General features: G+C 51.8%; 1 protein-coding gene across 2 annotated transcripts in view; it reads left to right on the top strand.

Moving 5' to 3' along the window:
• The window catches only part of NOS2 (nitric oxide synthase 2), a 38,720-nt gene extending 15,341 nt beyond the window's left edge, over positions 1-23,379 (top strand). For both annotated transcript variants that reach the window (XM_019646963.1, XM_019646965.1), the window contains 22 exons: positions 651-813; positions 1,631-1,722; positions 2,634-2,775; positions 2,869-3,008; positions 4,332-4,506; positions 4,600-4,701; positions 7,639-7,833; positions 8,944-9,026; positions 9,421-9,565; positions 10,420-10,524; positions 11,486-11,535; positions 11,912-12,086; positions 12,821-12,953; positions 13,829-13,907; positions 14,706-14,887; positions 16,969-17,132; positions 18,097-18,304; positions 19,888-19,975; positions 20,403-20,524; positions 20,930-21,078; positions 22,037-22,231; positions 22,795-23,379. In XM_019646963.1, coding sequence (XP_019502508.1) covers positions 651-813; positions 1,631-1,722; positions 2,634-2,775; positions 2,869-3,008; positions 4,332-4,506; positions 4,600-4,701; positions 7,639-7,833; positions 8,944-9,026; positions 9,421-9,565; positions 10,420-10,524; positions 11,486-11,535; positions 11,912-12,086; positions 12,821-12,953; positions 13,829-13,907; positions 14,706-14,887; positions 16,969-17,132; positions 18,097-18,304; positions 19,888-19,975; positions 20,403-20,524; positions 20,930-21,078; positions 22,037-22,231; positions 22,795-22,914 — 3,007 coding nt within the window. In that variant the 3' untranslated portion in view covers positions 22,915-23,379. The remainder of the gene's footprint in view (positions 1-650; positions 814-1,630; positions 1,723-2,633; positions 2,776-2,868; positions 3,009-4,331; positions 4,507-4,599; positions 4,702-7,638; positions 7,834-8,943; positions 9,027-9,420; positions 9,566-10,419; positions 10,525-11,485; positions 11,536-11,911; positions 12,087-12,820; positions 12,954-13,828; positions 13,908-14,705; positions 14,888-16,968; positions 17,133-18,096; positions 18,305-19,887; positions 19,976-20,402; positions 20,525-20,929; positions 21,079-22,036; positions 22,232-22,794) is intronic.
• Positions 23,380-24,427: the final 1,048 nt, after the last annotated feature.

Genomic DNA, 24,427 nt, shown 5'->3' with positions numbered 1-24,427 from the left:
TTATCACACTTATGCTCTATGCGGGTACTTGATCTCTTAGAGCCTTGTAACGTTGGACGATACAAGGGACACAAAAATGCCTCCCTCACAGACTCAATGAGACCCTGATTGTGAATGGGCTTCACCCAGTACCTGGCTCCTAGCGAGTACTCAGTACACAGGAGCTGCTGTGGGAGGGACTGGCTTGTCTCTGAACCATGGGAAGGTGGATGGCTGCTCCCCTGGCCGATGCGACAGGATGTGGCAGTGGCACGATGGGTGTTCCTCTGGGTCTTGCATGTGTCTGAGGATGGCACTCCCTGCTCGCCAAGCTGAGATGAACACGATTAGAGAAAGAGCACCTAGAAACAGCAAGGGTGTTGAAGGGATTGGGACCAGCCACGTAACTTGCAGGACCCAGCGTAAAAACGAAAACGTGGGTTCTCTGTTCAAAAGTGATTACGAATTTTGAGACGGTGACAGCAGACCATAAAACCAAGCATGTGGTCTGGGACACACACAGCTGTGAAGCTGGCCCTGGAGGGGACAGTTTCCATGAGAGACATCTTGCCCTCCTGGTGTCTTAGTTCATTTCCTGCTTCTGTGGATTGAATTAATCCCATGGAAGGCCATCTCATTGTTGATCTTCCTGATGTCTTCCTGTCCCCCAGGGCAAAAATAGAGGAACATCTGGCCAGGGTGGAAGCGGTAACAAAGGAGATAGAAACAACAGGAACCTACCAGCTGACGGGAGATGAGCTCATCTTCGCCACCAAGCAGGCCTGGCGCAACGCCCCTCGCTGCATTGGGAGGATCCAGTGGTCCAACCTACAGGTGGACTTCCTCAGACCCCAGCGGGAGAGGAAGCTGGGTGGCGGGCAGGCCCTGAGCGATGGCCCTGAACAGCCAGGCAGAGCGGTGCCCAGGGCTCCCCAAACTGAAGCCAGGGCCTTGGGTTCTCTCTTCACATTCCTGAACATGAAGTGGGGTCCCTATGAGAAGTCTAGCATCCAATTTCAGCACTGGCATTTCTAGCTGATCTTTCTCTCTTATGTTAAGTTTGGGAGACTAAACACCCAACATCTAACCAGACGACCTTATTATTATTTGTTGAAACACTGGTGCCGCGAGAGAGGCTGTTTACCTAGACTGTTTGAATTCTTGGCTCCTAGAAACCATTTTCTTTATCCTAGCCTCCTAGGCCATCTTTACATTGGGGGAATCTTTGATTGCTAGATAATACTGAAGGCACTTGGACAGAGAAATTGATGAGAAATGCCAGTGAAATGGACTCTGGCTGTATTAAAATGTGCTGGAGGCCTGGTGTAAATGTGCTCTAAAGAAATAAGGCTGGGGCAGTGGGATTCTTGATTCATGATGCTTGAGAATCAGGTTTTTTGGGGGATTTGGGTTTTGATAGGGTCTTCCAAGGGGTGTTTCCTGGGCTCGCTTAGGAGAACAGGAGAAAGGATAGACAGGGGAAGCCATGAGGTGGGAGGTGTCATGCAGAGAGAATGCAATTCTCTGCTTGGTGTTTGGGTGGTGGGTGTCTGGGCCACACCCTTGGTCCCTCGTGACTTGGCTTCTGATCAGCCTGAGCCCTGTGTCCCTACAGTCCTTGATGGGTGTGGTTGGGGGGGACTGTGTGCAGGTCTTCGATGCCCGGAGCTGTTCCACTGCCCAGGAAATGTTCGAACACATCTGTAGACACCTGCGTTATGCCACCAACAATGGAAACATCAGGTAAGGCACCTTCCCCGAGGCTGTGGCTGGGGCCCATCCTCCTCCTGAGTCTTAGCCAAAAGACGCAGATGGGTTTAGGGGGGCATCTCTGGCTCCGAGAGAAACCAGGGAGAAAGAGAACAGAGACTCAGGCTTCTTTATGGAGCCCTAGCAGTGAGCAGAGCCTCCATGAGCCTACCCGTCCCTCCTTTAGTAGCCCGTTTCCTTGGTTTCCTTCTGCCTGGGAACCATGTGGAGGGGGCGGGGGAATCTTTAAGAAGCAAGGTTAGGGCTCGGCACTTTTTAGAGGGGATGAGAGGTTAGTTTTGCAGGAAATGGCTCCAGCGTGATGTTTTCCTTAGAGGACGTGGGAGCATCACAAAGAGGTCAAGGTTGATAAGATTGAACAGCCCATTTAATCATTTATCCATTCTTCTGTTCAGCAGACACTCGGTGCCCACCCAATAGGGACCCAACAAAGGGCGAGGCACGGGAGTGGGGTGGCAGGGATGCAGAGGTGACTGTGATGCTACTCCAGCCCACTGTGAGCCTAGGCTTTGCACTAGGCGGTGCCAAGTAACTCAGCTGCAGGGAGAGAAATAGGTGCAGCAAGGAAAAGGGCCAGGGCAGCTAACCCAGCTCAAGGGATGGGGAGGCTGCCTGGAGGTGGCGGTCCCTCTGCTGGCTTGAAGGAAGGGGTGGAGCCGGAGGGAGAAGAAGGAGGAGAGGATGTGTCAGGAAGTGGGGGTGGTTACACAGAGGCTAGTGAGGGTGTGGCATGTTGGGGAGCTGTAGGAGTTGGGTTTGGTTAGCTTGGGTGCAGAGGGCTGAGGATTGGGGAGATAGGAGTGGGAGTGGGACCAGTGGAGGAATAGCTGGGAGCCCCCGATATAGCCAGGTGGTAAAACAGCACTGTCCTTTTCTTGGGGAAGGTCGGCCATCACCGTGTTTCCCCAGCGGAGCGATGGGAAGCATGACTTCCGGGTCTGGAACTCTCAGCTTATCCGGTATGCTGGCTACCAGATGCCCGACGGCACGATCCAAGGGGATCCTGCCTGTGTGGAGTTTACCCAGGTATTGGATCCAGCCCCAGTGGGTGACAGAGTGGAGCCCAGAGGGGTCAAGGGACCTGGGTCAGCAGACTCACTGGGCCTGTCTTGTCCCCAGCTGTGCATTGACCTGGGCTGGAAGCCCAAGTACGGCCGCTTCGATGTGATGCCACTGGTCCTGCAGGCTGATGGCCGTGACCCTGAGCTCTTTGAAATCCCGCCTGACCTTGTGCTCGAGGTGACCATGGAACATCCCAAGTAAGCATGCTGCGAATGCTAGGGTTGTGAGTTAACATGCATGCCCCCCGTCCTTTCCTAAGTGAGACCGCGATCCTCAGGCCCCTCCCTGCACCTCCCCCCAAAGCCCAGCCGGCAGCCGGGAATGCCCAAAGCGCTGGCTTTCAAGGCCTGCCTTATCCAGCAACTCTGCACTTGTGTCTCGGGCCTCAGACGTATGAGAATATGTTGATGGTGAGGGGGAAGCAGAGGCTTAGCCAGATGGGGCTCTAGGAGCTTGGAAAGCAGTGACCTTGGGAGAGGAACCCTTGAAAGGCTCTGAGATGCTCACATGAGCAGCCCAGGCCCCGTTTGCCTTCCTGCCAGTTCTCTTAGCTGTCCCTGTCCTGACTGTAGTGAAAGTATAGGCTACAGTAACAGTGAACTCAGGAGCTCATCTGGTTCAGCCCTTGCTCCAGGCCCTCTCTCATCATCACAAAAATACCTCCATATATCGTGACTTACTATGTCGCAGGCATTGGACTGGGCTCTTTATTTTGTCCCTCGAATATACCACCTCAGGGCCTTTGCAAGTGCTGTTCCCCTGCCCATCCCTCAGTTTATTTCTTCTTGTCAGTGAGGTATTCCTGAATGCCACCCACTCTGAGAAGTCTGCCCTGAACACTCAATCTCGAGACACCCTCCCCCTCTGTTTAACATATCACCTTGATTTTTTACTTTCCTATTTATTAGTTTACCTGTTTATAATCTAGAGTCTAGACTCTAGACTGTAAGCACCTTGAGAATAGGGATCTTGTCTTTTTTATTCAGCTATATATCCCCAACACCTAGCAGGGTGCCTATCACACAATAGGTGCTCAATTATAAATATTTCTGGAGTAAATGGATATACAGATGAATGATACTATTATCTTCACAATAATCCCATGAATTTGATGCTATTATCTCTATTTTGCTGGTGGGGATTCTGAGGCTGTGAGAGGCTAAATAACATCCCAAGGTCACACAGCTGGTAAGCAGAAGGCAGAACTTGAACTCAGGCTTTGTGATAGGAGAACTCAACCACTATGTTATGTTGAGCTCTCAGCATTTAGCTCAGGGCCTATCATGTACTTCATGCTTAATACATGTTTGCTTGAATGGGTGAGTGAATGAATGCATAATTAATGAATGATACCTAATGCATCCAATTCACCTCTCCAGGTGGGATGAAGTTAGAGATGACTCGAAAAGGAGTTTTCTTGGTTGACTCGTTTACTGAAGCCTTTTTTTTGGAGTAGGGGATGAGGTGAGGGGGCACAGAGGTGAAGGCCCCCATTGCCACTGGCTCTATCTCTCTGCCAGGTACGAGTGGTTCCGGGAGCTGGAGCTGAAGTGGTATACCCTGCCTGCAGTGTCCAACATGTTGCTCGAGGTGGGTGGCCTCGAGTTCCCAGGGTGCCCCTTCAACGGCTGGTACATGGGCACAGAGATCGGGGTCCGAGACTTCTGTGACGTCCAGCGCTACAACATCATGGAGGTAACAAGGACCGTCCAGCTGGGCCGGCTGGAGGTGTGGGCCTGGGAGTGGTGTCCCAAGGACTGATTCACCCCCATTTTTCTGCCTCTGCAGGAAGTGGGCAGAAGAATGGGCCTAGAAACGCACAAGTTGGCCTCACTCTGGAAAGACCAGGCTGTCATTGAGATCAATGTTGCTGTGCTCCACAGTTTCCAGGTACATCTAGAGTTTTGTGAGTCTGAAGACTTTCTGGTTAGAAGGTCATGTGGTCCAGCCCCTCGTGTCATACTTGATCTTCCCCTTATAGCATTGTTCTTTTATTCATGCATCCAACATTGTGCTAGGTGCTGGGGCCTTGTCTCTCTTATTCACTGCTCCACCCCTAGAGTCTAAAAGAGTGCCTGGCATATGGTAGATGCTAAAAAAAAAAGACATGTTTTGAATGTATGAACAAGGACCCACGTCCACATGAGCACTGGTTCTCTTGTTTCCCTATATTGAGTGGCAGCATGCACCCCTTGGCCTCACACACAGTAGGTTGGTTACTGTGTAGAACTGAGCCCTCTGGTCCATCTGCTGCTCTTATTCATATAAACACACCCCCTCCTTTTGGGAAGGAGGCATGGGATGTGTGAAGACACTACTTTAGAAGCTGGGACCATCTCCACAAAGTTGGCAGATGCCCTGGAGGCCAGACTACTGGCAGAGAATCATTCGTTCATTCAGCAAAGTTTTGTTGAGCATTTTCCATGTGCCAGGCAGGCACAAGGCTGGGCCAAGGAGATGAGTGGAGAACAAAATAGACAAAAACTCTGTCCCCATGGAGTGTATTAGGGAGCTGACATTAAACAATCACCCAATAAATATTTACAATCACACATTTTTCCTCAGGACTGGTCACCCCAGAGGCAGGTCAAGCTTGTCCTTGATTGGGGGTGGTGGCTCTGAGACGGGTCAGGAAGAGCCCCTTGGGGCTGGCCCAGCTCCGGAAGGCCCTGCTAGTTGTGGACCACACATCCTGGCTCCTGGGAACTCCCAGCATCAACCCTGACACTGGCAGGATACAGATATGCCCCCAGAAAATCTGCTCGTCCTCAGCTGTCTCCTGACCGTTGCTGACCCTGTCCGTTTATTGCTTGAGAGTCTCCAGCAGTTCCTCGTTACCCTCCTTCAGGTTAAACTTCAAAAGACTTGACCTTGTTTCCTCATCTGTAAAACAGAGATAATAATAGTATGAGGCCTGACAATTAAATTCGCGAACTCACCCTAGAAAAAGTACTACATACCTCATTGCTGAATATCACTATCGTCACTTTCAAAGTACTCCACTTAGGAAGCTATGCACTGACACCAGTGCCTAGTCCACGTTTTAAAGCAATTTTGGAACTGTTTTTCTGGAATGGCCATCAGAGCTGTTGTCATATTACCCTTGATGTCCTGAATGTCATCAAAATGTCTTCCTTTCAATATTTTTTTTAATTTTTGGGTAAAGAAAGAAGTCACTGGGNGAGTAGGGAGGGTGTTCCAATACAGTTATTTGTTTACTGGCTAAAAACTCCCTCACAGACAGTGCCGTGTGAGCTGGTGCATTGTCGTGATGCAACAGCCATGAATAGTTGGCGAAAAGTCCAGGTCATCTAACTTTTTCACACAGCCTTTTCAGCACTTCCAAATAGGAAACTTGGTCAACTGTTTGTCCAGTTGGTACAAATTCATAATGAATAATCCCTCTGATATCAAAAAAGGTTAGCAACATCATTGCAACAAGTTCGTGAACTTAATTATCAGACCTCCCTCACTAGGTTACTATAAGAATTAAATGAAAATATATGCAAAACATTTTGCTGTGCTGCCTGACTCATAGAGAACACTCAGTAAGCATTAGTTTTGTTGCTATTATTATTGCTATGTTACCATCATTATCACAGCGATCATCATTAGTTCCTGAGCTTAAAACTGGTCTGGCACCCAGGAGTTGCTATATGTATAAGAGGAAATTTTAGAAGGTGTGGCTGGGTCTACAGGGCCCTCATAAGCTGGTTCCCCTTCTGCCTCCTGGCCTTGAGTCATGCTGTGTCCTCCTCCAGGAATGCCTGTCCCTGGCTTAACCTGTACCGATATCTCAAGATTCACCGCTTCTTAGAAGCTATCTGTGAAATTCCTCATTTCGCCTCCAGGCCTCTTTCTGTACTAAATCTTCTCCTCTGCCCTCTGTCAGCACCTGCACCCACCTCCATTGTAGCTTCTATCAGATCACGTGAAACAGGAGACTTTCTTCTGCCTCCTTAGTTAGAATGTAATCAGATGCAGAGAAGGGGCCACGTCTTTCACCTCTATAATACCTACGCCTTACACAATGCCTGGAAAACAGGAATAATAGCAGCTAACATTTATTGAGCATATTCTATGCTTGTCTTAACTTATTATATCCTATCAACAACTTCATGCAGAAACTGTTATCATGTCCACTTTACAGATGAGAAAACTGAGGCTTAGTGAGGTTCAGGAACTAATTGCTCAAGGTTACATGGCTAATAAGACAAGGTTTGAACCACTACATTAAACAAATGTCTCCTGAATGAATGAGGTTCCCCTGACATTGAGGGGTGTGGGTGCCCTTGTTGGGTCATTCTGGGAAGACTCAGATCCCACAGGTTCTAATTTGAGGATGTGGGACATTGTGTTGACTTGTCTTCCATAGACGATGTTCCCCCAATGCTTCAGTCCTCTTCAGAGAGGTCTAGTTCTTTCTTGGCTGAGAGCCATATCCTTGGGGAACTGACCCCCGGAGCACTCTACTGGCAAAAAGACACTTGCTTTGATTTATCAGCATCCAGAGAGAGCCATTTGTTGGGAGTTCGGGGAGACTTGTGGGCATGGCCTGAGAAGCCAGACACTGCCCCCAGAAGGCCAACGGAAGGCCACCATGTAACCTGTGGGCTGACCATGGCAATGATGATGTTTTTGGTTCCTTCAGAGGCTCTGAGAGTGTTTTCCATTTGGGTATTTATTTTCAACAGGAGGAATTGCTGTCTCATTTTACTAATGCCTTGGCCTTCCTATAGTTTATCTGGGAGCCTGCAGCCAGCAGACCACTCTCCTGCGTCCCCTGTGCCTTGCCTCAACTCCCCTTCTTGCCTCCTTCTGATTTAGAAGCAAAACGTGACCATCATGGACCACCACTCTGCTGCAGAGTCCTTCATGAAGTACATGCAGAATGAGTATCGGTCCCGAGGGGGCTGCCCGGCCGACTGGGTTTGGCTGGTTCCCCCAATTTCTGGAAGCATCACCTCCGTGTTCCACCAGGAGATGTTAAACTATGTTCTGTCCCCTTTCTACTACTACCAGGTAAGGGAAGTACCTTCCTCTCCTCTCCGTCTTGGAAGCTCAGGGGTGGAGAGAGTGTGTGTGTCTGCACCTGTGTGTGTGTGTGTGTGTGTGTGTGTGTGTGTGCGCGCGCGCGCGCACGCATTTGTGTGCATGTGTGCGTGCACGTGTATGCTCACCCGTGCAGGATGTGGGAGAGGATCAGGGACACAGAGGCATATGTTTAATGCTTTCCAGGCTTCCCTCATGGTTGATGAGCAGCTTTTGTTCGTTTCCACAGAGCCTGGCACTGAAGGAAACCCCTTTGATTGTACCTGTAGGGGCTCATTGCTCTGACAGGGTTTAAGCTTCCGTGGGTGACCACCATTGCACCTGTTTCCATGGGAGAGCCATAAATAGTCACATAGCATAATGGGGAAGAGCTTGGCTCCCAGGTCAGACACACCTAGAGGTGATTCTGCCGCTTCCTAGCTGTGTGATTTTGGTGATGGTGGTAATGGTGGTGGTGGCGTTGGGGGGGTTGGTCATTTCACCCATCTCAGGCCCTGATTTTCTCATCTCTGAAGGGATGGCCCTTCACTCCATGATAGGAAGTTGTATAGATCACATAAGCTAGTATATGTAACAGCTCAGCCCAGTGCCCAACCCAGGATGCACTCAGTAACGGTTACCTATTGAAACAAGTTTATTTATTTTTTGTCAAAAATGACTTTGGTTAGATTTGGGAAGAACTTCCTTACTCTAAAGGTAACAAGTAGGGTGACTTATTGCCCACGACAGTTTGTGCCTATTGTGATGGCACCTTTTTTTTACTCCTAAAGGTATCCCAGCGTGGACTATATATTGTATAGTCGTCCTAGTGATAAGAAACTAAAATCAAAAGAGAAGTGGGGTCTCTTCCTTCCAGGGGGACACTAAAGAGAATAAAATCAATGGACCACATGGTACAAGGGACACAGATAGACACAGCCCTCCCCTCTAGGGCTTACAGTGAGGTGGGGGTGCGGTGAGGACAGGGCCTGCTTGCCCCCCAACTCACGAAGGGCACGAAGGTCCTCCGTCTCACCAGCATCCCCAAGCCCAAGCTGAGCCCGGGCCCACCTTCCTCTCATGTTGCCCTCTTTTCTGAAGGTGGAGGCCTGGAAAACCCACGTCTGGCAGGATGAGAAGCGGAGACCCCAGAGAAGAGAGATTCGATTCCGAGTCTTGGTGAAGTAAGTGGGAGCGGCCAGTGTTGCTTTCTGATCCGCAGCCCTTCCTCCTTCTAGTCAGCCTGCCCTCTAGACCTTGAAAGAGCAGGGAACCAAGAGAAAAGATCATCCTAATGGAGTTTGGCTCCCAGAGGTTTGCACACCAACTCCAAGGGTCACCTGCCGCCATTGCTCCAGCCTCCTCTCTCCTCCATTTTCCCAAAGGGGCTGAGTAGTGGGTTGAGCAGGAAGGCAGGAGAAGGACAGTGACACAGGGTTGATAGCTGGTGACAAACATGGGCTCTTTTTCCTTAACCTGCCCCACTTTAAACCCTGTCCCCCTCCCCTGCTCCTGGGCACCCACTCTCTCTCTGCAAGGCTGACTCAGCACACAGAGTCTGTCTGTCTGTCCCCACAGAGCCGTGCTCTTCACCTCTATGCTGATGCGCAAGACCATGGCACTCCGAGTTAGAACTACAATCCTCTTTGCGACAGAGACGGGAAAATCAGAAATGCTGGCCCAGGACCTAAGGGCTTTGTTCAGCTGTGCCTTCAACCCCAAGGTAGCCGACTCAGCTGCACGTGCGCCATTTTCTCTACCTGCGTGCAGAGAAGTCTGGGAAAGTTAAAATGGTTGCCCTGCTCCTGGATGTCTCAGAGCCTTGGATGCGCTGCTGTACATTGTCCACCTGTGATAGGAGGATAGATGTGTGTCCAGGGATTCCCATACCTACACAGTAAATACGTTTTTAAGAGTGTCCCAGGGAACACAGTCTGAGAAACACTTTCCTAATGCATCTAAGCCTCGCTATGCATGAGCTGCTCTAGATGAATTGTATTCCTGTTGACTGAATTATCACCTTCCATACAGGGTACAGTGCAAAATGTGAAGGGGGGAAAGGATGAATAATATGCAGACAAATAAATCCCCAAAGAGTGACTAATTTATTCCTTCATCAGTGAAGGACCCCCAAATCTGGGTAGGACAGCGAGACAGTGACACCCTTCACCTGAGATTAGCGTCAGGCAAAGCCTCTGCGTTCCTCAGGCACCAAAGGAGTCATTTTTATAACGTGCTTATCCCATTTGTATGGAAAGTATGTCCCCACAGAATCCAAATAGCCGTGGCAGTGGTGAACCTGCTTTGATTTGGGACATGCAGTGTCCTGGAGGCCAAGCCTCCAGGGCTCGCTGACATGTGATGGGTGGGGCTTGAGGCGGGGAGTAGGTTCACCTGACAGGGATTTGTTAAGCTCTCACCTCCTCTGTGCCACGCCTGTGCTGGGCACAGCCGGGGACAGGATGATGAAGGGGGCCTTCAGCCTGGGCCAGGGAGGGAAGTGCCGGGTGTCTAAGGAGGGTGCCGAGAGCCCCATCCGGGAACCAGGGGCTGACATCCACCCTTGGTGCCCTGCAGGTGGTCTGCATGGACGAGTACAGGCTGCGCAGCCTGGAGGAGGAGCAGCTGCTGCTGGTGGTGACCAGCACCTTTGGGAACGGAGACTCCCCTGGCAACGGAGAGGTGGGTAGCCCAGGTCCCAGTGGTCTGGGGGGCGGCAGGGCCCAAGAAGAGCAAGGAAAGGATCTGGGGCGTTCAACCTGTCCTAAGGATGACTTTTGGGAGTAAGTGCTCAGATCCCTCTGGGTGGTCCTAATGTCAGCCATTTTGCCTGTGTCCTTCATAATTCTTGCCATCTGCAGGTGCCACCTTTCCTCTGATATGCTTAATACAGTTCGGTAAATTGACCTACCTTTTTAAATAAAATAAAAAAATTCATGGTTAAAGAAAACTTTAGATCACACTCACAATTGGGAAGGCAGCAAAAAACAAATCCGATGAAAGCCAAATAAAGTTATTGAATTTTAGCTAGATACCATAGCCTAACCATGGCTTGCTTTGTGTTTTATAAAAGAGTAATAGGCATGTATTAAAGAGGTGTTAAGATTCTATTAACACCAATCTAAGACTTTCTCCCTAGTGTTCAGGAGGACAAGAAAAAGTAATTGAACTAGGAATAACTTTTAAAAAATTACAGAAAAGAGAATACTTGGACACTATTTATGCTGGGTCATGTACCACCTAAAGTTATCTTGAGTTCCTGGGAAACCAGGGTTATTTTAGAGAATATGGGACCAGTCGTTGCTCTAATCAGGTCTCAAACAAGAAGAGAGGCTCACTCACACCCCGTTAGGAGACTCCCTGGAGATGCCCTGCGGGAGGCCAGGCCCAGCTCTACCAGGGCTGGGTGAGTTGGGAGCTGGGCTGTTCTGAATCCTCTCCTTGAGGGTCAGGCCCACATGACTTGCTAGGGCTGAACTTGTCCCTGAGCCCCAGCCGTACACATGAACCAACGTTCATTTGTGGATCTTGAACCTTCTCCTGCCAGACGTGGTTAGTTTTTAAATGGGCCATCAGAAGAAGAGAAGAGATAGTGCTTTGATGAACCCTGTCCTGAGAACTCTGTGTCTCTCTCTCTTTTTAGAAACTGAAGAGATCCCTGTTCATGCTGAAAGAGCTCACCAACAAGTTCAGGTAAGGCTGCTCCCCACCCCCGCTTGTCTGAGCCCTGCTTTATGGGCCTAGAGTCTGGAACTGGGTATGTCTGAGGGGGCCTTCTCTGGGATGTCCGGGCACAGCGAGAGCCTGTCCTCAGCCTGTGTCAAGGATCAAGCCAGGGAAACCAAGGCCCTCTAACAGGTCTGCAGGTGAAGCATGGGGTTGGTTATGAGAGTTAGTGATAGGCTCGGGAGCCAGGGAGGACCGGAAGGGGAGCTGTACTGGCGGGTCCTATGTCTGGCTGGAGTGGGAGTGTCTAGGGCTGGCCTTATGGGCTGTTGGTGCTGCTGGGTGATGCTTCCATGGATTGGCTCATCCCCGTCTGTTTGTATGCGTGTGTCCTCCTCGGCAGGTATGCCGTGTTCGGCCTTGGTTCCAGCATGTACCCTCAGTTCTGCGCGTTTGCCCATGACATTGACCAGAAGTTGTCCCACCTGGGAGCCTCTCAGCTCACCCCAACAGGGGAAGGGGACGAGCTCAGTGGGCAGGAGGAGGCCTTCCGCAGCTGGGCCATGCAAACGTTCAAGGTCAGTTCGCAGCTGGAGCTGCCCATAGCATGGACTGGGTGCTAAGGTGCATTTGTGCCCAGGACATCTGTAGGCATGGTCCCAGGTGTGGGCTGGGGTTGCAGGCCTGAGAGTTCATGCTGCTCTCACTCAACCCCCCAGAAGAGCTCCACTGTAAGCGGGTGTCCCCTGAGTGGGAGAAGGTGGCTAGGACACATCCCTGCCCTCAGGGAGCTTTGGTTTAAGATCTTTCCCCCTCTGATTATTCAGGTCACCTCTTGTATTATTTCATTCTCCTAGCCACAGAGAGGTGGGGACAGAGACCACACAATTGAGTTCTTTGGACCTGTGTCAATGTGTCCTTGTCACCTATGGCTTGAGGCTCTGATTTAGCGAACTCTTCATTTAAGCAAAGTGTTTCACCCAGCAGTGGTTCCCAGGAGCACCAGCTTGAGTCGCAGCAGACGTGGTGCTCAAGCCCAGGCCGGGGATTCCATAGGAAAATGGAAGTACTCACACCTGCTTCATGGTGTGGGCATGCTGATAAAAGGAGATACTGTCAATATCAATATTCATCATAATACCAATAGCTACTGTGTGCCAAACACACAGCCCACCCAGAAAAGTGGGCTTAGTAATTATATGAAGCACTTAGCTCAGTTGTAAGGACCTAAAATGGGTGCCTCCAATGGTGGTGATGCCACTGCCGATGTCAATGACGATTATTAACACCAATTCGCTCTGTGTTCTTCCAGGCAGCCTGTGACACGTTCAATGTCCGAGGCAAACACTGCATTCAGATCCCCAGGCTCTACACCACCAAGGTGACCTGGGACCCGCACCAATACAGGCTCGTGCAAGACTCACAGCCTTTGGACCTCAACAAAGGTACCTTCTTCCCTGCACCACACGGGGCTTGCGTGCCCTTCCTGCCAGGGTCGGGGTCTTTGAGCTCTCAGCCTGTGGCCGAGGAGACCACTAGGACCCTCTGAACAGAGGCAGCTGACCTAGGGCTGCCTGGCATCTCTCTCTTGGTACCTCCAAGAGCCGGTTGGGGTGGCCGAGTCGAGGCCTTGCTTCGTTTCTGAGGGAGGCCGTTTCAGAAGGAAGCCCTGGGAGGGAGATGGAGAGAGAAGGGATCTGGCACCAACTGAGGGCCACCTGTGTGCCAGGCACTGTGCGGGGCTCTTTGCCCACCCTCTCGAAGTGAAAAGGGCACAGACAGAGAAACTGAAGTTGAGGGAGTTGTTAGCATGTGGCCAAGTTGAGATTTGAGCCCCAGCCTTCCAGCTCCGATGGCAGCCAAGGAGTGTCAAGAATGTTCTGCAGAGCCAATTTCAGGCTGCAGTCTGGGGACTCTCAACAGCGCCCTCGGGACGCTGTGCTTCTGTGCTTCCTCTTTTTCTTGTGCCATGAGTACAATGGTCCTGCAGGTTTCTGCATGTTCAGGATATCCTCAGCTTTACCTGTGCTCTCCTGTGGACCCCAAGCCATGGGAAAGTCCTAGAAATCCCCATATTTAGGCATCGAAATTGCATTTCCCAACCCCCAGCAGTAGCACAACCACCCTCTGCCAGACCCAGAGGTCTTTATTTGTGATTCAGAAACACAGTGGGGAAAAGGAATGGAAAGAAAACCCTACCAGCACCACAGGGGGACATCCCAAGGGCAGTGTCCGGGGGTCACTGACACAGACGTGTGGAGGCTGCCCCACCAACGCTTAAGAGCTACTTGGCCATTTCACCGTCTCTCTGTCCCCACAGCTCTCAGCAATATGCACGCCAAGAATGTGTTCACCATGAAGCTCAAATCGCAGCAGAATCTACGGAGTCCGAAATCCAGGTGGGGTAGAGTACGGGGTTTCTTGGGTGGCTGCTCCACTGATTTGATTTTAATGAAGAAAAACCAGAGCAAGTTAGTCTTTGGAAAGAAAGATGTGTCTGCTGGCATCAGCAATAGTGCCATCGGTGAGGACCAGTGTGACTGGTCACCCTGTGGCCACCACTGCCTTTATGTCTGGTCTCCATTAACCAGGGACCAATTTTTCTAGCTTGGGGACAAGGCACCTACTTCCTTTCCTGTCCTCTGTCACTTAACTCTTTCACCCAAAAGGCAGAGCAGGAGAAACTCAAACCATTTGGTTCTTTCTTAAGAACTCTTAGGAAAAGTTTTGGCAGGGAAGGACATTTCTCCGCCAGGGTAAGAGCGTGTCGTGGAGTCTCTGTAGGTTTTGTTTCTCTGTGCTGTCCTCCCCCATTCATTAGGGAAACTGTTCTGCAGAGCCAATTTCTAATAAGAACCGGATTTGTGCTGAGGACAAGGGGAAAGTTGTCCCAATGCCCACATATCTCCCAGTGGGATGCTCTCTTTAGGGAGAATCTGTGGTCAAACGCTGGTGGGCTCAGAAGGACTGCCCAGGGAGGGAGGCAGCCCACCTTCTCCCCACGGAGAAGCCGCAGGCCTGGTCAGCCGCAGGTCTCGTGAGCACCCAGCCTCAGGGGATGCCAGCGACCTGTGCTCATGGAACCAGGAAGGAAAATGAAAGGAGGGCACATTTCCTGGGGAAACGGGCCCACCCATCAGAGAGCTTGGGAGGAAATCCTGGCGGCATCACCAGAGGCTTCTTTTCCCCCTCTCCAGCCGCACCACTCTCCTGGTGGAACTCTCTTGTGAGGGCAGCCAAGATTTCAGCTACCTGCCCGGAGACCACCTGGGGGTTTTCCCAAGTAACCAGCCAGCCTCGGTCCAAGGCATTTTGGAGCGGCTGGTGGACAGTCCTGCACCCCACCAACTCATGTGCCTGGAGACCCTTAGTGAGAACGGTGAGTCCTCTGCACGCAGCCTCTGCTGAGGTGGCCCCAACATCCTCCAGCCAACCCCTCATGGAGCTGATGGGCTGAGCCCAGGCCTGAGCTGCTGGGTAGGTGGGCCGCCCAAGCCTGTGCTGAAGCAGCCATGCAAGCAATTCTTGACCTGCTGGCGGGTCGAGACACTTCTTTGGGACTATCTTCCCAACACCAGAGGCTGGGGAGTTTTCTTGCCTTCATTCTTTTGCTCATCTGGCCACATTTTTGTTGATTGACTGATTCATTTATTTTTCCATCAACATTTTAACTGGTCACATCTATAGAACAGACAGGACCTGGGCTACAAAAATGAATGGGACACAGTGTCTGCCCTCAGAGAGCTCACTACCTAGAATGGGAGGCAGATATACAAGAATATTCATAATAATAGTTACTATAATAATAACTATAGCAGCTAGCATTTGTTGGGTAACTACTACATGCCAGCATTTTATATATATGTCTCTTTAGTCCCCACGATAGCCACATAAGTACAGCTTGCTCGGTCACATAATAGAGAAATGGGGAAACAGTGTAAAAATGGTGAGTTTTGAAGGGTGAAGTCCCTGATCCATCATTTATCAGCTATGTGCCCTTGGGCATGTGACTGCTCAAGGCTTTATTTCTTTGTCTCTAAAATAGAGATAATAGAGCCTTCTTTGTAGGCTTGTTGTCAAGAGCAATTTCCTGGCACCAAATAAATGGAAAAATGGAGGGAATGTCCATTTCCCACAGGCTACTGAACATTTGTCCAGAAGGTCAGAGGTCAGAGAAGGGATTTAGCATACGCCGAGACTTTCCTGGATCCCAAACTTTATAACCTCCTTGTGTTTTCACAGTATTCTAATTTCATACTGCTTCCCCACGGTGGTTCTGATTTATCCCCACCTTCCCTGGGCCATAGGTGACCAGGAGAGTCTGGCTCTGTCTAACCATCTTTGCAGGGCAGAAGACGCTGTCCTAGGGAGCGTCCAGGGCACCCCCTTCCTGTGCTAAGATGAGGCTCTCAGTCTATGTGGTGAGCACAAAACAAGGTGCCAGGCACTAGGAGAGGTAAACTAATGAAATCAACCACCAGCAGCCCTCCCGGCCAGAGGTCTACCTTCCTGGCCTTAGCTTCCTCAGTGATGATGACACCTCCAAGCATGTGTCCCCTTAAATAGAGTGGCCAAAATAGGACAGCAGGGGTTCGAGAAGCAAAGTCTAGTGTTGTCCCCCACGGTCCAGGAGAATGAGAGAGAGCCTGAAGCTTGGGGATGAGGGGACAGGGACGTTCTCATGACTGTAGGGAGACAGATGTGGCTCATTAGGCCTTGAGTCTAGACCAAATCATGTAATAAGAATATTTTTACCGAGCACCGTCCCAGACACTGTACCAACTATTATACCTGCACCATTTCATACAATGCTCACACAAACCCAGCGAGGCAGGTTTTGTTATCACGTCCATTTCCCAGAGGCAGAACACGAGGCTCAGAGAGTTCAGTCGCCCAGCTAGTAAGTGGGGAACCAGAATTGGAACCCATGTCTACTGGCCCCAGGATCCATGCTGTGACCACCCTGTATGCTGCCCCTGGGACTCCTAGAGATTTGCCACCTCACTTTGGGCAGATTGGCTGCTCCACCAGCACCTCTTGGTATAGTGCTCCAGGGGACTGCAGTCATGTGCTTTTCTCTAAATGAACAACTGCCCTCTGGGGCGTACATCAGTCTATGATGGATTTAGTCCCTGTGAGTCTGTAGTCCACCTGTGGGTGTCCCGTTAAGTTTCAGGTCTGGGTGAGACAGGGACTGGAGCCTAGTGCATAGTTAGTTTTTTAAGAATGTGTCACCTTGGGTGCCCTTTGGAGGGCTGTTGATCAGCCTCCCCTGCACCCTGTCTCTGGGCACCACCTACCGACCTGAGTTGGGCACATGAGCCCTGCTGCTGTTCCTGGAGGCAGAACATCAGTATCTTCTCTCTCCTGCAGCTGGAGGGTGGAGGGTGCCTGCCTCAGAGGCCTCATCACCTGAAATTGGACCATTTCTTCATCCTGACCTCGTCTTTCTCTATCCAGGCAGCTACTGGGTCAGGGAGAAGCGGCTGCCTCCCTGCTCACTCAGCCAGGCCCTCACCTACTTCCTGGACATTACCACCCCCCCAACACAGCTGCTGCTCCAAAAGCTGGCTCAGCTGGCCACAGAAGAGGCTGAGAGACAGAGGCTGGAGACCTTGTGCCAGGTAAAGGTCATGGCTGGTGTGTGAGGCAGTGGCAGGGTCCCAGAGTCAGGGGAGGCCAGAGCCCAGACGTGGCCTTTCACCTCCAAGGGGGATCCACCCCAGCATCCCAAGGTGAGACTTGTCGAAGGCTGGTGGGAAGTCAGGCGTCCTCTCCCATCCCATCTCTAGGACACAGCTGCGTTGAGTGAACTGGGTTTTTCTGAGTGTCTGAAGGATGCAAGCAAAGTGCACTTCCTCAGACGTTATCTAGAAAAAAAGAGTCACTATGTCTTATCTGTCTTTGTAGTCCCCAAACCTGGAACAAACCTGGGATTTAAGAAGTGTTGGAGGATGGATGGTGTGGATGAATGGATAAACGGACATAGTGACAGATGGGTAGTTGAATTAATAAATTAATAAGAGAATACATTAACTCGCCTGCAAGTTTCTAGGTCTAAGTCTTTGCAAAAGGCACTGGATGTCATTATTACCATTATCATTATTGCTAATTATCATGATTGCAGCCACCACCATTGCCATTATCCTGTGGCTGCACTGTACGAACCTGGCACACATTCCCATTTAATTCTCACAACATCCCCCATGAAGGTTAAGTAATTGGGACAAGATCCTACAGCTCTCAAACAAGCATCCAGTCACAACACCCAGTCAAGATTTGAACCCAGGCCTGTATGATTCCAAAGCCCTGCCCCAAATTAGGTTATAATAAAGATTTGACTCCTACCCACAAGTTGCTGACAGTGATGTCTAAGCACGAGTTAGATAAATGCTACCTGCTGGCCTGAGTTCCTCCAGGATAGGAACTATTTCCTCTCCAGCTGGGTAGTCTCAGCACCTTGGACAGCACCTGGTACTTCAAAGTGTGTTGAGAGAGGGAATGAATGAATGAATCCTGGACTGTGAGAGCCTCTTGTCTCAGTGTGGGGCAGGTGCCCTGAGTCACTCACACTGCCCTTACTTTCAGCCCTCAGAATACAACAAGTGGAAGTTCACCAACAGCCTCACATTCCTGGAGGTGCTAGAGGAGTTTCCCTCCCTGCGGGTGTCTGCCAGCTTCCTGCTCTCCCAGCTCCCTATTCTGAAGCCCCGATACTACTCCATCAGCTCCTCCAGGGACCGCACACCCACGGAGGTCCACCTCACCGTGGCTGTGCTCACCTACCGCACCCGAGGTAAGCCTGGGGCAGAGGCTTTGGAGCAGCCTGACTCTACTTCTTGGGCAGCTGTTCAACATCTCTGAGCTTCGGTCTCCTCATCAGTTAAACACCCACCTTCCAGAGTTGTTAGAGCAATAGCAGGTGTGTGGGAGAGAGTACCCTGAGCCAGGCGCTGGGCTGCCCCTTTGTGTACGTATTATGGGGATCCGTGGGAGATGGGTGCTGTGTGCATTTTACAGGTGAAGAAACTGAGGCACAAAGAGGTTCAGCCACTTATTCAAAGTCACACTGTTAGCAAGTAGAGAACTGAGATGAATACCCAAGTAGTCTGCCGAGTCCAAGTTCTTAACCACCCTTCTCCACTTTACGGTACCACTACTGTTGGGACAATTTAATGAGAATGTGGAAAGTACCCCGTACTCAGTGGGAGCCCAGTGACTTCATCTTCCTGATAGTCCAGCCTGAATACAGGGGTGATTCTGCCTTGATTGTTCATTCCTTCACTCACTCATTCAGCAATGATTTATTTCATACCTCTCTATGCTTGGCACCATGGTGGGTGTGTGAATGCCCACATGGAGCTCTTCATCTAGTGGGGACAATAACGAGAGACTCGTAGAAATAGACAATTGTCATATGTAGGTGCTGAGAAGGAATGCGTAGGGTGCTAAGAGGGCAGAATATTGGGGGATGGGCTGACATAGACTAGGAGGTCCCAAACCACGTCCACTTGGGCTTGGCACCTTGACTGGATGAACCACGCTCTTGTCTTGCCCTCCATAACTGAGCAATGCCTGGGTTGGCAAAGCTGGTGAGCTGGCCCATACCTCAGAGCCCTCTGTGTTCTCAGATGCACAATCATGCAGTTTCTAAAAACTGGGCAGAGAACATCACATAGGCCCAGTCTCAGTCCTCAAACCAGGAGGGGAGAGGCAGGTACATCCTATGAGAGCAAGATTCCATCCAGAAGAAAACCAAAGGGACTTCTCCAAGTTGGTTGGAGGTCCCTTTAAATGCTGGGCCACTGGGAAGGGAATGTACCCCAGAGAAAGCTGGGGTTTCCACAAGCCCAGGAGGGTCCACACACAGATTTCAGAGCAGACTGGAATGCTCAGGAGGTTGTCCGTCACCCAGGTGTCCTACCAGTAAGGACTACATTTGTGAAGACACTCTGGAGGCAGTGACTGTGGCCACCCTCAGGGTGCAAATGTCCTTGGAGCTGAATTGTGTGCTAGGAGGGTCCATGGAGAAACTCTTAGAAGGAGCAGTGGAGTAGGAGCCAGGGAAACTGAACTGTGATACGATTCTACTGCTATCTGAGTGACCTTGCACAAGTCACTGTCCCTCTCTGAGACTCAGTTTCTGTAGTGGCCAAAGGAGAGGCTTGCATACTCTCTAGGACCCTTTCAGTTTTCACCAGCTCTGGGTGTATGGAGGGTGGATCTCAAGACCAGGAGTAAAATAGCTCCCACATTAAAGCTCACCAAGTGCCTCAGCGGACAGTTGGAGGAGGTGCCTCAGTGTGGGAGGAACCGCTGGAGTGGTTCACATACGGGGTTCTGGGGGCAGTGTTAGTCAGGTCTGTGCTGTCTTTGCAGATGGCCAGGGCCCCCTGCACCATGGCGTCTGCAGCACATGGCTCAGCAGCCTGAAGCCCCAGGACACAGTGCCCTGCTTTGTACGAAGGTAAGCACCCCCGGACTACTGGCTGCTGGGAGTTGTGGGTTGAAAGGGCGGGATCTGGGGTTTACGTGCCACTCTGGGCCCATAAAGAAAACACTGGGGGTCACACTGGACCTCTCCAGTCTATGAGTTGGCTATAGAGCATGGCCAGGTCTCTAGCAGGGATAAAGATGACAGAGTACAATGAGGCTCAGCCCTTTTCAAAGGGACCCCAGGGCGAGGTGATGGTGGGTCTGGTCAGGGAAAAGGAAGCAGCCTGCAGGATTTGGGTATCAAATTTGAGCTCATTGTCTTCTCTGCACCCCCCAACACTACCATGCCCAACCATACCTGCCCCCATCCCCACCCCAGATCCCTAGCCCCCGTCCGGCGTGTGCATCCATCCCATGGTGCCTGAGGACTAGGGCGTCCCTCCTTCTGTCCCCTTCAGTGCCAGCAACTTCCAGCTCCCTGAGGACCCCTCCCATCCTTGCATCCTCGTCGGGCCTGGCACAGGCATCGCGCCCTTCCGCAGTTTCTGGCAGCAGCGGCTCCATGACGCTGAGCACAAAGGTACTGCTGGAGGGTTCCCAGGGGTGGGAGTGGGGGGCACCAGGTGGCCAGCACCTGCCTGGGAGCAGAACTGGGGCTGCAGGAGAATTGTGCCACTGCCCATACACGATTCTTGGCTCCTATTCCAAGTTTACCTCAGCCTGTGTGCATAAGCGATCTAAACGCCCTGGGCCTCAGTTTCTTCAGCTGTAAAATGGGGAAAGTACTATTCGGTTCTTGGAAAAGTCATGACGCATTTTTGCAATGGAAAACATAGAAAACTACCTCATGACTTTTGCGACAACCCAATAGATAGGATACTCATGGGGATGAGATGAGAATTCACGTTGGGCACCCAGCTTGTCAGGCCTTGATGCCTGCCCTCTGGTGGCCACCCTGGTAACTGCAGCCTGCTGGGTCTTGCAGGGCTCCGGGCTGGCCGCATGACCTTGCTATTCGGGTGCCAGCGCCCAGACGAGGACCACCTCTATCGAGAGGAAATGTTGGAGATGGTCCAGAAGGGGGTGCTGCATGAGGTGCACACGGCCTATTCTCGCCTGCCTGGCCAGCCCAAGGTAAATGCAGCAATTGCCTGTGCAGTGGGCAGAGCATTAAAAGCACAGACCATGGTGGGTGCCCTGGCACCCCACATGCCCCCTCACCTCTCTGAGGCAGTTATACAACTGTCTGAGCCATGCTGTGAAGCTAATACTCCTCTCTTCCAGGAGAAGAGACAGGCCCTGAGCCGTTCAGGACTAAGTCAGGGCCACATGGTGGGTTAATCCCCAGAGCCCAACCTGCTGAAGGTTCTCCCCCAGGATACAAAACCAACTGGGGAGAGGTGGTCCAGGCTGGCTTTACGCTCAAGCACAGCAAGGTTGGAGGGCGGCTGCTGCTCCTACCACGGGCCCACTGACGAGCTCTGCTGCCCCAAAGGGGGCCCTTTACCCCATGAGCCTGGGGAGTCGGGACAGACTTGGCTCAGCGCTTACGAACTTGTCCCATTCAAGGCTCCTCCCAGGGCCAGTGCTCTGTGCCCAGTGCTGGAACAACAGCAGGGTCCCCAGTTGACTCCTGGACTTCTCTGTCAGTGGGGAGCCCGGGGCTCTGTGCCCTGCTCTGAATTACAGTGGAGATCCCACAGACTTTCTGCGCCAAGAGGCTCCCTTTTCTGGGGTGTAGGCAGGTGGGCCTCAGAACCCTGGGTGGGGGAAGTGGCTTGATTGGTGCCTCTTGAAAGCATGGTGAATTCAGAGTAAATCCGGGAGTCCCACTGGACCTCCCCGAGGACAGGGCTGTGGCCAGCATTCCTCTCTCCAGCCCCAGGGCAGGCTGGGGCCAAGCAGGGTACCAGCGCACCTCCTCACGCTGGGCCTGGTTCCTGGGCCTGGTCCCTGTGCCAGGTCCTAACTGAGGGGTGCTCACCCTTCAGTCCATAGTGACCCCTTACCACCTCCCCGTGGCCAGCAGGCCTGACTGCAAGCTTCGCCCCCAGCAGCAGGGGCCTGGACCCACCATCTCTTCTGGTTTCAGGTCTATGTTCAAGACATCCTGCGGCAGCAGCTGGCTGATGAGGTGCTCTGCCTGCTCCACAAGGAGCAAGGCCACCTCTATGTCTGTGGGGATGTGCGCATGGCCCGGGATGTGGCCCACACCCTGAAGCAGCTGGTGGCTGCCAAGCTGAGCCTGAGTGAGGAGCAGGTCGAGGACTATTTCTTCCAGCTTAAGGTATGGTGGCTGGAGGTCAGAGCTGGAGGGACTGTGAGAGGCCTGACTGTGTACATCCTGATCTGGTTGCTCAGTTAAACAAAGGCAAACTATTGGGTTGACGGAAAAGTCATGACGCATTTTTGCAACAAAAAAACACAGAAAAATTTGTTGTGACTTTTCCGACAACCCAATATAAGACTTTCGGAGCCTCTCACATGGCTATTGTGCATCGTGACACTTTAAGATGGAGAAAGCATGCAGCCATCACCAAACGTATTTATGTCAGAGCCCCCATTTCCAGGAGCATCTAGCGGGACAAGCACGAGGCAGGCTGTACTGTCCATCATAAAGCCCAAGGAGATGGTTAGGTGGTCTCCACAACAGGGTGGGCGCGGGCGGGAGCTAAAGAGTCTAAGTGCGAGTCAAGTGTAATCCAAGCACGACAGTTGGGTAGGCAAATGGCTCATGAGTGTATAAGTGATGCTGAGGCATCCTCACAGGCTGGTCCTAGCTTGGACCTGACAAATGAGAGGTAGCTGGACCAGCAGAGCTGACACCTTGGTCTCTGTTTTCTCTTAAAGAGCCAGAAGCGCTATCATGAAGATATCTTTGGTGCTGTATTTCCCTACGAGGGAAAAAAGGATGGGGCAGCAGGGCAGGCCAGCGATCCCAGAGCACCAACAGCGCCCAGGAGAAGTTGAAGCTGCTGCCGTAGAATTTCGTGATGACGCCAACTCTCAGTTACCGGAGGTCACAGGGTCTGCGGAGATGGAGGGATGTGAAATCCCCAAACCTCACGTCTTATTTCCCCATCTCCTTCCTCCTCAAAGCCTTTACTTGATCTGCTACCAAGTAGCAGCTTGGACTGAGCGGAGCCTCTTGTCTCCCTTGAGCCCACCCTTCCCCTGATAATGGAGGATTGGGGCCCCCCTGGTCCCTTGGAGAGTAAATCTGCAATGCCTGGCCTGGCCAGTGGGTGAGAAGGATGGACCCTTCTTCTGACTGCATCATTTCAAGTCACCATCGTGAGGCGCTGTTGCTCCACCCCATATCTAGTCCCTCTGTGTACTGTATTTAAAAAAAAAAAAAAAGTCTGCTGCTGAGGGCCTTTTAAGCCTTCCCTGTATGACTCCTTGATGGAGATAGTTATATAAAATGTATTTTATTTTAACCACATTGAATGTGTGTGTGTGTGGGTGTTTTGTAGGAAAAGCAGCCCTAAGTTACATAGAGTTGAGGACTGGTAGTGGGTGCCATGCCCAGACAAAAGTCCGCCCTCCCCCGCCCCGCCAAGGGACTTAGCAGCTTGGCCACACTGCTTCTCTGAAATGGCCACCAGGTATAGGGGGCAGCGTACAGAATGCACAACTGAAAGCCATGGTGGGGACGAGGGAGGCACAGGCCTGCCTGCGGGGCCTCAGTGGACGCGAGGGGACAGGTGGGGGCAGGGAGGGGGGACAGACCATGATGCCAGTTCTGAAGGCCCGGACCACAGTCTCTCTTACGAAGTCATGTATTTTGCTCTGGGGCCGCCTGCTCCGTGACAGTGTGGCCAGTAATGACTTGGCACCTGTATGACAAAGCAGGTGAGGTCGGGCTGCGCGTCAAGGCCTCGGCAGTGAGTGGAGGACACACATCTTCCTCGAGAAAGGCTTCCTAAGGGCCTGAGCCATGTTTCCTTCTCCCGGTGAGAACAAGGAAGGAGCTCAGCCAGGGGCTCCTCGGAGGTTTGGCAAAGTCTGGCTCCCAGCTTGGGTTTGGCGTCTGTTTCGTTGGCTCCCTGCCCCACCCCCCACTTCTCAGATGGGGTGGTGGAGGGAGAAGGGGGCATGGCAGCTTCCAGTGTCCCAGCAAAGCACCTGAATAACGTGGTCAAGAATGCAGCCACCTGGACCAGCGCCTCTCACACTCTGACATACACACGGACTGCCTGGGGTCTCGTTACAGTGCAGACGCTGATTCAGGAGGTCTGAGGCAGGGCCCGAGACTCTGTATTTTCAATAAGCTCCCAGGTGCTGTAGGTGCTGCTGGTCCAAGGGCTGCTTTGAGCCTGAGCCTGGTTCCGGAGGCACTGGATCCTTGGTGGACTTAGCAGGTGTGTTGGCATCATATGGACACAGAGCTGGGCCCCCTGCTCTGGCCCAGTGGCTGGCAGAACCCCCACACTGAGCCACTTTCCCCAACACACCCTAACCCCCTAACTGGGGGGCTCAC

The sequence above is a fragment of the Hipposideros armiger genome, unplaced genomic scaffold, assembly GCF_001890085.2.
Source record: "Hipposideros armiger isolate ML-2016 unplaced genomic scaffold, ASM189008v1 scaffold_108, whole genome shotgun sequence".
Taxonomy (NCBI): Eukaryota; Metazoa; Chordata; class Mammalia; order Chiroptera; family Hipposideridae; genus Hipposideros; species Hipposideros armiger.
The sequence above is the reverse complement of the archived record's forward strand: the minus strand, read 5'-3'. Positions and strand labels throughout refer to the sequence as shown.